This window comes from Carcharodon carcharias, chromosome 1 (assembly GCF_017639515.1).
Source record: "Carcharodon carcharias isolate sCarCar2 chromosome 1, sCarCar2.pri, whole genome shotgun sequence".
NCBI classification, from domain to species: Eukaryota; Metazoa; Chordata; class Chondrichthyes; order Lamniformes; family Lamnidae; genus Carcharodon; species Carcharodon carcharias.
This window is the reverse complement of record NC_054467.1, coordinates 176340050-176352856: the sequence shown is the minus strand read 5'-3', so window position 1 is coordinate 176352856 and position 12807 is coordinate 176340050. Positions and strand designations below refer to the sequence as shown.

General features: G+C 39.3%; 1 protein-coding gene across 3 annotated transcripts in view; it reads left to right on the top strand.

Moving 5' to 3' along the window:
* LOC121283038 (vasculin-like) overlaps window positions 1–12807 on the top strand; it is a 224055-nt gene that overhangs the window by 141712 nt on the left and 69536 nt on the right. For all 3 annotated transcript variants that reach the window (XM_041197025.1, XM_041197014.1, XM_041197004.1), the window contains 2 exons: window positions 1698–1821; window positions 10353–10573. In XM_041197025.1, the coding sequence (XP_041052959.1) occupies window positions 1698–1821; window positions 10353–10573 (345 nt within the window). The remainder of the gene's footprint in view (window positions 1–1697; window positions 1822–10352; window positions 10574–12807) is intronic.

Genomic DNA, 12807 nt, shown 5'->3' with positions numbered 1-12807 from the left:
GAGTTAGTCTAAGTAAAATGCTGACGGTGGTATTTGATTTGAATATTGGGGAACTTGTTTAATAATTTGGCAAAGTGGGGAAGACTGAAGGATGATTTATGAACTGTGTTACCAGATAACACCTTTGAATCACATCATACAGATGTGAATTCAAGAGGCTGCCTGTTTAGTTTCTGGTCTAAAATGGATTGTGGGTAGATGGGTGAAAGTGGGTAAAATAGGATTAATTTATTGGGTTTAATGCCTTCCCTTGTTCCTTAAACAATTTTGAGCTGTTTTATCACTGGGTTGATTAAAACATTGACCTGAAATATGGACTCGAACCTTTTTCATATTTTTTTCCCGGCATTGTTTGGGATTTTGTCATTTATGAAATTTATATATTTGCAAAATCTGTGTTTGGTGCAGCTAAGTTTCAGATGGAATCGGCTTTTGGTAGCTTTGATAGTTTGGAATTGCAGCTAACGATTGTTAGATCTTAAATGCTGAAATTGCATTGAAATCTCCTATTTTTCTCTCTATGCAATTCTGTTCTCAATATTCTCTCTCTCTCATCCTCACTTGCTCTCGTGTCTGACCATTCCTGGCAGGCATGAAGATGTCCTGTTATCTAAAGCACTACTTTTTTCCTGGTAGGTTGAGTAATTCATCAATGATGCCACTTTAGTAGACTGTGGGAGCTACACAAGAGCAAGATAGGTTATGAACTAGAATGCATCAACACCTTTAATTCACCTGTTCTGTATCTGTAGTTACATCTGCCCCTTGTATGTTTATTAGACTGCTTGAATCTTTCAAGAACTTGAGTGAGATCCACCATCCCAAATGCTGTACTCACTCACTCACTTTGATAAGCATGCGACCAGTACTTTTCTGTCACTAATTTCCCTAAAAGGAGATTGTAACGCTAGGCTGGTGACATAGCAACTGAAGGGCTATGACATCAAATAATCCCTCCATTCTCACCCTCTAGTGAGCCTAGCAAATCTAGTCGTAGACTAGAAAAAATCATAGGTTTTTCTAAAATACTATTATTCATTCAGTTTAAGCCTTGATTTAATCATGACTCGTGCTTCATTCTTACAGTTCCTGAAGTTGTTTGACTTTTTCAAGTCAATTGTTGCATTATACCTGGCTTTATCTTCTATTTTTTTTTACAAAAGGACACAGAACCAGCTGCAAAGCAGTAATTAGCTTGAATGCAATGCGAAGTGATCAAGTTCAGATTAACTCATTGTGGGGCTGGATGGGGAGTGCTTACCTGTGTTTACTGGTGCAACTGAAAGTTGACCTGTAAAATCAGCTTGTCTCGGTTGGAAACACTTTTTTATTTCTGACTCAGAAGATTGTAGATTCAAGTCAAACTTCAGTACTTGAAGTACTGCATTGTCCAAGATACCATTCGTTCAATGGGACATGTAGTTGAGGCTGTTCTCGCATTTTCTGGTTCTACCATCAACCAGTGCTACTAAAAACAAATTAGTTGGCTAGTCATCTCATTGCTGTTTGTATATTTTTGCTGTATACAAAATGCCTATTCTGTCCAAATAGCAATTCATCTCTCCTTGAAGTAATTAATTGTATATGAAGTATTCTATAAAAGATGTGATATGGTGCCACATAAAAGCCTTTTAGATCCTTTTCTACTAAAAATATTAATATTGATTTCAATTTCATTTGTTGGCATTTTTTTGTAGCAGTCACTCAATGTTGAAAAGAATCCTGAAACTTCAGTCCGACCAGAGAATCGTTATGATGTGAATCGCAGGCGACACAACTCGTCAGATAGCTTGGAGACTTCTGGGACTCGTTCTGGTGGAGGTGTGTTAATTCATCAACTAATGAGTGTGGTGAGAAAATTGCTGTGTATTTAGAGTTGTTGCCATCCATTTAGGGACCAATAACTGTTTGTTTAAAGTAGATTAAGTTTGCAATCCCAGGTACGTACTAAGAGAATAAAGCCACAAGATTCCATGTTTTTAAACAAATAAAATAAACTTTACTACACCAAGTCAGAAAAGTTAGATAACTTACAATATCCATCTTATACTCTAACATTCAGAATTAACATGAGGTAGATATGAATTAACAGGCGAACTGTGGTTGGACGCACCACACTGCACATGAAATGGCAGATGCGAGCAAGACAAATCCCACTGATTTCTCAGTAACCTACCTAGGCGTCAGTGATCACTGAGAGTCCCAATATTGTTATAAACACTGTCTCCCTCACGACGGATGTCAGCTCTTTACTTTCGAAGATTAAGCTTCTGAATTCTCTTAAAGGCTGCTGTGACTCGAACGGCTTGAATGACTGCTCACTTCCCAATGGTTCAATCTCTTCTCCTGCGATTGCATTTCAAGGGATTCACAAGGCTGCACTGCTGCCTCTGATTACTGGCACAATTCCAACTCTTTTGCAGAATGCTAGCTTCGCTAAGCTGGCACTGCCCCCGGGGTTCTCTGAACTCTAGTCTCCTGGTTGCATTGAGCTATAAATGGCTTCTCCTGAGCCCTAACCATCTCCAGCACGGAACCAGTGACCTTTCGCCACCTTCTCAGCTCCTCAGGACTTCTCTGAATCCTGACTGCCTGGAGCCTGCCAGGGCTTCTCTGTGAGCTGTGAACCACTTGAGGTCCAAACTGCAATTAACCCCTCTCCCAGCAGAGACACAGATAAATTGAAACCATTGAACCTTCTTAAGCTCCACCCATCTCCATGATGATGTAGCCTTTCAGGGTCACTGAATGCTTTTAAACTAATTTTTCTCTGAGTCCCAAAATAAAACATCTCTCTCTTGCATTTCTTTGAAAGCAACATAGACATCACGCCTTCAGCTAAATAAGCCCAACTGCTGTTCTATGGTTCTTGCCCTTCTAGCTGTTGACTCCTTAAGTCAATTTGAGCATAATAGACTCCAAGCTGCTTTAGTTCCATTTATTCCATTTTTTACATTTTAAAGTTTAATCTTCCCAGAGCTAAACATTACCTCTGAAATATTACATCTAAATTACCTCTAACTTAATCCCTTAAACTACCTCAGCAGGGATGTGGGAACCAAGAGAAAATATTAGAGAGGAATACCACGGTGGACAAAGTACTGGGACGGACAGATATTCTGTATACTAATGCTATAAGTTAATAGGTGAAGTTGGGGTGAGGGAGAAAATAACAAAATCTAAATCAGTGTTACTGTGCATGTATGTGAATGCACAGAGTATAGTAAATAAGATTGAATAGTTACAGGCACAGATTGCCATGTGGAAATTTAATGTTGTGGTGATAACAGAGACCTAGCTCAAGGAAGGGCAGGACTGGGTATTAAATATTTCTGGGTACAAGGTGGTCAGAAAAGATAGGAAAGGAGGAGGGGTTGCGATATTGGTAAAGGAGAGTATTGCAGTGTTGGAGAAAGAGGATATCCCAGAGGGTTTAAGGACAGAATCAATTTGGCCAGAGCTAAGGAATAAAAATGGTGCAATTATATTGCTCAGTGTAGTGTATAGACCGCCAAATAGTGAGAAGGATGTAGAAGAACAAATCTGCATGGAAATTGCAGAGAGTGCAAGCATTACAGAGCAGTTATAATGGGTGACTTTAATTACTTGAATGTAGACTAGGACAGTGGTAGTGCAAAGGGCAGAGAGGGACAAAAGTTCCTAGATTGTGTTCAGGAAAATTTTCTGCGGCATTATGTGTGCAATCCAACAAAAAAAGTCACACTGTTGGACCTGGTTCTTGGAAATGAGGTGGGCCAAGTAGATCAGGTGTCAGTGGGAGAACATTTAGGAGACAGTGATCATTGTATTGTACGTTTTAGGTTAATGATAGAAAAGGACATTAGGTAATCCAGAGTAAGAATAATTAACTGGACAAGAGCTGATTTCGATGGGACAAGAACAGAGCTGGGCTAGATAGACTGGAACGAAAGATTGGCGGGATAAACTGTAGCTGAACAAAGGGCTATCTTTGAAAAAGAATTGGTTCGGGCACAATCAAGCTTTATTCCCTCATAAGGAAAGGTAGGGCAAACAAATCCAGAGCTCCCTGGATGAAAAAGGAGATTGAAATTGAGATAAAGAAGAAAAAGTGTGCTTCTGACAGATGTCAGGTAGAAAATACTTTTGAGAACCAAGAGGAATACAGAAGGTTTAGAGGGGAGGTGAAAAGGCATATCAGAGAAGCAGAGAGGGATCATGAGTAATATAGCAGCCAATATAAAGGGGAATCCCAAAGTCTTCTATAGGCATATAAACAGTATAAAGGTGGTAAAAGGAGCAGGGCCGATTAGGGACCTAAAAGGGAATTTACACGTGGACGAAGGGGCCATGGCTGAGGTATTAAATGAATACTTTGCAGCCATCTTTACCAAGGAGATAGATGCTACCCAGGCCATGGTGACAGATGAGGAAACTCTGTCATTAAAAGGGTTCAGAATTGATAAGGAGGAAGTGTTGAATAGACTGTAGGTACTTAAAGCTGACAAGGCACCAGAGATAAAAACAAAAAAACTGCGGATGCTGGAAATCCAAAACAAAAACAGAACTACCTGGAAAAACTCAGCAGGTCTGGCAGCATCGGCGGAGAAGAAAAGACCTGGAAAAACTCACCAGGACTGGTTGAGCTGCATCCAAGGACATCGAAGGAGGTGAGAGTAGAAATTGTAGGGGCACTGGCCGTAATCTTTCAGTCTTCCCTAGACTCGGGAGGTGCCAGAGGACTGGAGAATTTCAAACATTACGCCCTTGTTCAAAAAACGTTGTAAGGATAAGTCCAGCAATTACAGACCAGGCAGTTTGACTTTTATTTGGGATAGAACTAATAGTAACATGGAAAAATATGGGTTGATAAGGAAGAACCAGCGTGGATTTCTAAAGGAGAAATCATGTTAAACTAACTTTCTGGAAATTTTTGAAGAGGTAACTAAAGGTTGATGAGGCTAATGCTGTTGATGTGGTGTACATGGACTTTCAAAAGGCATTTGATACAGTGCCACAGACTTGTGAGAATAGTTATTGCTCATGGAACAAAAGGGACAATAGCAACGTGGATACAAAATTGGCTGAAAAGTAGGAAGGAGAGAGTAATGGTCAATGGATATTTTTCGGGCTGGAGGAAGGTTTGTAGTGGAGTTCCCCAGGGGTCGGTATTGGCACCCTTGCTTTTCCTGATATATTAATGATCTAGATCTTGTGTAGGGGACAGTTTCAAAGTTTGTGGATGATACGAAGCTTGAGAGTGTTGTGAACTGTGAGGAGGATGGTGTAGAACTTCAAGAGGACATAGACAAGTTGGTGGAGTGGGCATATGCATTCAGTGTGGAGAAGGGAGAGGTGATGCATTTGGCAGGAAGAGCATGGACAGGCAATAAAATAAGGGGTGAAATTTTGAAGGGGCTGCAGGAACAGAAAGACCTGGATGTATATGTGCATAGATATTTGAAGGTGGCAGAAACTCCCTTCCTGCAGCACCACAAGAAGGTAGCTCACCACCACCTTCGCTAGGGCAACTAGGGTTGGGCAATAAATGCTGGCCCAACCAGCGAAGCCCACATCCAATGAATGAATTTTTTTACAAAAAGGACAGATGGAGAGAGCATTTACTAAAGCATATAGTATCCTGAGCTTTATTAATAGTGTTACGACTCACTGGGGATAGTGCGCTGTAATATCAAGCTCTACTCTTCCCCAAGCCACGAGAAATATTAAAAAGTTTGATCAAACCACCAGATTGCCCTAATTCCACCTAACTGTTTAATTTAGGTTCACAGAATACGAAAACCAGGTTTGTAAACTTAATAAGTAAATAACTGTTTATAGAACAAACTGTCATTAACCAGTGGCAAAAGAAAGAAATATGAACTGTTAATTTCTAACACTATAACTTAAACTCTACCCCCTTCTTAAATCCCTACGCACATGCACAGAAGACACATAAGACAAACAAAAACATGGATTTTGAGGGTGGGATAAAATAGTTCAATAGCACCAATTCCAGAGTACACGATTCGATGGATTGATTTTGATCGATGTATTTCAAATTCTTTTCAGTCCTTGTTGATGACATGAAGGTGGTCTTCCAGCACTTTCAGTATTTAGTTCACTGGTTGAGCAGTTGCCTTTCAATGTCTCTTCACAGTGATTTTCCCCTTTGCCTCTTGACAGGGGCTTTCAGAGAGAGAGCAGGTTACAGAGATATGCGGAGAAAAAGCTAACTAGCTATTATTGTGGAATTCCTGGAATCTTCCACACACAAGAGAAAGAGGTTTTAGGTCTTGTTCCTTTCAGGCTAGGAGCTATTCTGCTGTACCACTTCTCTCTCAAAACCTGGTCACCTGGTCAGCGGCCAATTAAAATGTTGTTGCCAGGCAGGTCCCTTGGTCCAGGACTCCTTTCTGGCACCATCCTGTCATTTAGGCACACCCTGTTCCACACCTGCAATATTGTGGATATATATATTTCTCATCCTGTTCCAGTGGACATGTCTTTCAAACTGTGGCCATTGTAATTTTAATCCCCAGTCCAACAGAAAATATAAAGATAAAAGCAAAATACTGTGGATGCTGGATATCTGAAACAAAAATGGAAATGCTGGTCAAACTCAGCAGGTCTAGCAGCATCTGTGGAGAGAGAAACAGAGTTAACATTTCAAGTCCGGAACCGTCCAACAGAACAGATAGTTCTGGTGCCACATTACAGAAGGGATGTGAACACATTGGAGAGAGTGCAGAAGAGGTTTACAAGAATGGTTCCAGGGATAAGAAACTTCAGCTATGAGGATAGATTGGAGAGGTTGGGACTGCTGTCCTTAGAGGGAAGGTGGCTAAGAGGGGATTTGATAGAGATGCTCAAAATCAAGATGGGACTGGACAGAGTTGAGAGGGAGAAGCTGTTCCCGCTGGTAAAAGGATCAAGAACGAGAGAGCACAGATTTAAAGTGAATTGTAAAAGAAGCAAATGTGAAGTGAGAGAAGTCTTACACAATGAGTGGTTCTGGATCTGGTCTGGCATGCACTACCTGGAAGTGTGGTGGAGGCAGATTCAAGAGGGCAGTAGATGATTATCTGAAAATATACAATGTGCAGTGGTACGGGGAAAAGGCAGGAGAATGTCACTAGGCCATAATGCTGTAATTGGAGAGCCAGTGCAGACACAGTGGGCCGAATGGCCTCCTTCTGTGCCATTAAAATTCTGTGATTCTGTGATATTAACATGAATCATAAACTAGATATTTTTAACTGGTCGCAAGTGGTGGGCATGTTGGAAATAGTGTATTGCAGTAGTACTTAACTTTACTAAATCTCAGAATTAATATATTAATATAAGTGTTTTAAATCCCAGTCACTCGTTTGGAATATTCAGTTCACTTTAATTTATTTCCTGTAATGGAGTTATGAGAATCCAGACAACACCAGGACTTGATAAATGTAGCTTCTTCAGTACAGAAAGTCAAGAGTGAGTGTATTAAATCAAGGGTAACTTGTCAATCCTCTTAGGTAAAACTTAACTTTTACATACGAACATACAAACAAGGAGCAGGAGTAGGCCATTCAGCCCCTCAAGCCTGCTCTGCCATTTAATAAGATCATGGCTGATCTGATAGTAACCTGAGATCTGCATCCCACCTACCCCGGAAACCTATCACCCCCTTGCTTACTAAGAATCTATCCACCTCTGCCTTAAAACTACCACCTGTTCAGGAAGAGAGTTCCAAAGACCCACAACCTTCTGAATGAAAAAATTTCGCCTCATCTCTGTTTTAAATGGGTAACCCCTTATTTTTAAACAGTGGTCTGTTATCCTTCTGACATATATTTGATATCAAATTAATTTGTTGTGAAATCGATTGACTTTATTGTTCTTTACTTGTTATATTTAAATACTGTAGTAATGCATGTTGGATGTGTTCAATTAGCAGACTAACCTTTGTCACAGCGAGTATTTTGTTCATTTGGTTGAATTTGCACGGACAAATGATGACATGTTGCAAAAACTGTAAATTAACTGCTCAGCTCACTCATAGGATGTAAATTGTATCCCATGGGTATTTTCAATGTACTTTTATGTCCTACATTAGAATTGGGTGAAGCTAATTAGGTGGAATTGATTTAAAGGTTCTCTGCATCCCTTTGTTTTTGTTTTCAGTGCAGTTAAAGACCTAAAGTACAAAATTGGATTAAGAACATAAAAATAGTAGCAGGAGTAGGCCATGTGGCTCCTTGAGCCTGCTCTGGCATTCAATAAAATCATGGTTGACCTTCTACCGAAGCTCCACTTTACTATTCCCATATCCCTTGAGTCCCTTAGAGTTCAAAAGTCTGCTGATCTCAGCCTTAAAAGATACCTAATGGCTGAGTAGCTGCACCCTCGAGGGTGGAGAATTCTTAAGATTCATAATCTTCTTGATTGAAGAAATTTCTCTATTTTTCTGTCCTAAATGACCAACCTCTCATCCTGAGCCAATGATCCCTAGTTCTAGACTCTCTAGCCAGGGGAAACAGTCACTCAGCATCTGCCCTGTCAAATTCCTTAAGAATTATATAAATTTCAATGAGATCACCTCTCATTCTTTTAAATTACAAAGAGTTCTAAAGAACATTGTGCTCAATCTTTCCTCAAATGACAACCTGCTCAACCCAGGGCTCAACCAAGTGAACCTTTGTTGCATCCTCTTCATTGACAAGCATATTCTTTCTTGGGTAAGGAAAATAAAAATGTATAACAATACTCTACTCCACTTTAGGTCTGGTCTCAAAAATGTCCTATATAATTGCAGCAAGACTTCTTCTTGTACTCCAATCCTCTTACAATAAAGGCTAACATTCCATTTGCTGCAACTGCATAAAATTTTCTGTCTTTCATGTACTAGAGCCCCCCCAAATACCTCTGCATACCAACATCTACAAATCACTCACCATTTTAACAAATTCCGCTCTACCAAAGTGGATAATTTCACATTTCTACAGATTCTAATCCATCTGCCATTTGTTGCCTATTCAGTTAATCGCTGTATTTTCCTTTAATCTCCTTGCATCCTTGTCACAACTGATCTGGCTTGTATTTTCTGCAAACTTGGCTACCTTATACTTGGTTGTCTCACCTAAGTCATTGATATGGATTGTATATAGCTGAATTCCAATCACCAATCCTTGTGACTTCCTGCTAGTTACAACCTGCAAACCCCAAAATGACCTGTTTAGCCTTCCTGAAGTTTCTCCCTGTTGACCCATCCTCAATCCATGCTAATATATTATCCCAAATCTCATGAACTTTATTCTTTTGTGCCAACATCTTGTGTGATGCTCATTGAATACCTTTTGAAAATCCAAATATACTGCATCCAATGGTTCGCTCTTAACTATGCTACTAGTTACACCTTCAAAAAAAATTGTCAAATTAGATTTGGAAAACTTGGCTTTCCTTTCGTAAAACCATGAGTAAAAAATGACTCAAATGTAACATTCCCAAAGGTAACAATCAATTGCTGTGCTGTGTTAGCTTTCTATGAATCATCTAGAAGGCTTATTATTGTGATGTGGGTTTTGAATATCCTCACAATTTTTGAAGTTATTGCATCAAGTCCCATTCAGTCATTACCCTTGTGCTTGCTGACTTATGTTGGCTCCTGGTAAGCAATGTCTCAAGTTTGAAATTATCATCCCCTCAAATCTGTAGAGATCTGGGCTCTTCCAATTCTAGCCACTTGAGAGCATCCAGGATTTTAATTGCTCCACCATTGGTCGAGGTGCCTTCAGCTGTCAAGGCCCCAAGCTTTGGAATTGCCTTGCTAAACCTCTCTGCCTCTCTACCTCTCATTTCCTCCTTTAAGACGTTCTTTGACCAAGCTCTTGGCCATCTGCCTAAAAATCTCCTTATCTGGCTCGGTCAAATTTTTTTGTGATAGTTCTTCTGCAAAGCACCATGGGACCCCTTGGTATGTTAAAGTTGCTTACAAAAGTACAAGATGTTCTTGTTCTGCTAATTAGCACATAGGAAGGCTGGAACAATAAAGGCATATATAACATACCTCAATTTCTTGGTCATCCAGAACTTTTGGCAGACTTGATTTGAAGGTTTTTATTACCCCAAGCCACGTCACTGCTGAATCAGCAGTTGTTCCAATTGCTTTCTGTTTAGCCCAAAGATTTAGCTTGGAATTGTGCCATCTGGCACTGTTGCGTAAGATACCTTTAATTGATCTAAAAATGTGTATCCTCTTTCAGAATATATTGAAAATAAAGGCTTGTATTGTGTAATTTTCCATCCTAGATAAGATTATTGTCAAACTAATGTATTACTTTCTTGCTTTACTATTGTTTTCAGATTGGGAATAAAATATGTTTGGTTTGCAGGAAACTTTGGAAGAAAAGAGAAGAATGGTTGGCGGTCACAAGGGCGGGGCACAGAAGCTGTAAATCCAAGAAGTGGCTACCATGGAGGAAATCCTCGTCCTCGAAGTGGCACTTTTCATGGAGGAAAAGCCCCAGCATTGCATGAGAATAACTTAACAGAAGATGAAAATGGGAAAAAGGAAGAAAAGGAGAAACCTAAGCAGTTTGAGGCTGAGGATTTTGTAGGTTTATTTTAAAAATAGTTCTTAGACTAAGGTTTAAGTTAACACATTTTAATTTTAATTTAAATTATAAATGCATCAAATAATCAGGCACATTTGTGTCTGTAGTTGTGCGTTAGGTCACCACCATTTAATTTAAGATGTTAGGTTGTATTTGGAAGCCATTTCACAAATTATGAGCACATGATGCTCTAAATTTGATAATTTGAATATAACTTGCTTTATTTTATTTACTGCTTTTCTTTTCATAAAATAAAAACAATTTTTGGTTCTCCATCAATTGTTTTTCCTTCCTAATATTAGGAATAATTTTCTGATTTTTGTTTTATGTTCCTGGTGATGATCCTTTCCCACAAGTGCACATGTCAGAAATCAGGCACACACTGCCCACCATTTTCTGGCCATTATTTTAAATGATTATGCACTGAGTAATCTGTAAGCGCCCTTGCTGGTGCATCTCCCTGTCTGGTACACAAAGCTGACAATTCCTTCTATTACTGGACAGAAACCAATAATGAAAGTCAAATGACTTTTGGGGTGCAACTTAAAAGCAAAAGAATGTAATCTGATCAGCATTAGACAATTTTAAAGAATGTTGAGACTTAGATTCGAGGAAAGCTCTCTTTATAATTTAAATCCTTGTAAAAATAACCTCTTAACTTTGAATAATGTTTAAATGTTGTTGTATTGGTTGTCATTCTCAATGCAATGATCCTTCCTTCAGTGAGCAAGATGATTAGTCCTGTTTGCATTGAAGCAAGAGCACCATAGAGCACTGTCTCTTTTTTGAATTTTGTGCCTTGATGAGATCCTACTGGTCTGGTGCTCTTTCCCCATCTCTGCCCCAATCTATTATATCAATGGTAGAGAATAAAATAAGAAAATAATAGATTTAAGTAGGCTTAACCTACTAAGATGTGTACAACTTTTGTAATATATTGCTCTTCATTGTAGTTCGCAAACATGGCCACCCCTTAATGATGGAGATGAGCACAGACAGGTTTAGAATATGACCAGTTAGACAGGGAAGGAAGTGAGGTATCTTTTTATGCCAGGGCACCTGAGTAAGGATATTCTTCCCACTGAGCTTACCTGACTGTATGTAAATAGTGCGAAGGAAGAAAACATAACTTGAGTTGTTTACTATAGACTACGGGGTCAGCACAAAAACAGGGTATCTTATTCTATGATGCGATAAGGGATGTAAGTACAAATAGAAATATCATGCTAAGGTAGGGTTTTATCTAACCTAATATGCTTAAGTGAGATTTAGCCAACCTAATATGAATTAGAAATGTCAAGCAATCTGAGTAAGTAGATGTAATGTATGACTGCTTTCTGATTTAAACATCATGTGAAAGTTAATTTACATTTTATATTTACATTTTTGACTTCCTCATGGCATGACCTCGTGAATCTCCCTATTAGCAGCACCTAATTCTGACTTGTGGCTTTGTGGTAGCGTATAGCAATAAGAGTGTCCACATTTCAAGGGGCACTTTTATATTCCGTTTTTAGCACAGAAAGGCTTCCTTTGTTTTTTAACCGATACTCCAAGAGTGGGCATCAGTGGCATAGCCTCCTTGTCCTTGAAGATGATGATATGCTGTCTTTTTGAACTGCTGCAGTCCATGTGGTGATGGTGCTCTCTCAATGCTTTTAGGTGGGAAGTGCCAATAGTTTGATGCAGCTTTGAGGAAACAACAGTGATATATGTCCAAGTCAGAATGGTGTATGACACTCAGGGGTATATGTAAGTGATGTTCTCTGTTATCTGCTGCCCTTATCCATCTGGGTTATGGGTCTGTTACAGGTTCCATATATATAGACAAGTAGAAAGTAATCCATCACATTCTTGACTTTAGGTAGTGGCAAGGTTTTGGGAAGTCAAGGTGAGTTACTTGCCAGAGAATATGCACTCTGACTTGTTCTAGCAGCCACAGTATTTATATGGCTGTTCCAGCTGCATTTCTGGTGACTGTGGCTCCAGAATGTTGGTGGGTGTCTTGAAAATCATAACGTCATCGAATGCCACTGGGATATGATTAGACTCTCTCATGTTGGAGAAGGTAAATACTTGTGTGGCCAGTATTATTTGTCACTTATCTTTTCTATATGGTTATTAAGAAAGTGTTTGACAAAGTACCAGATAAAAGGCTGGTTAACGAAAATTGAGGTTCATGGAATAGGAGAGTTAGTGTCACATTGGGTAAAATATGGCTTAAGGACAGAAA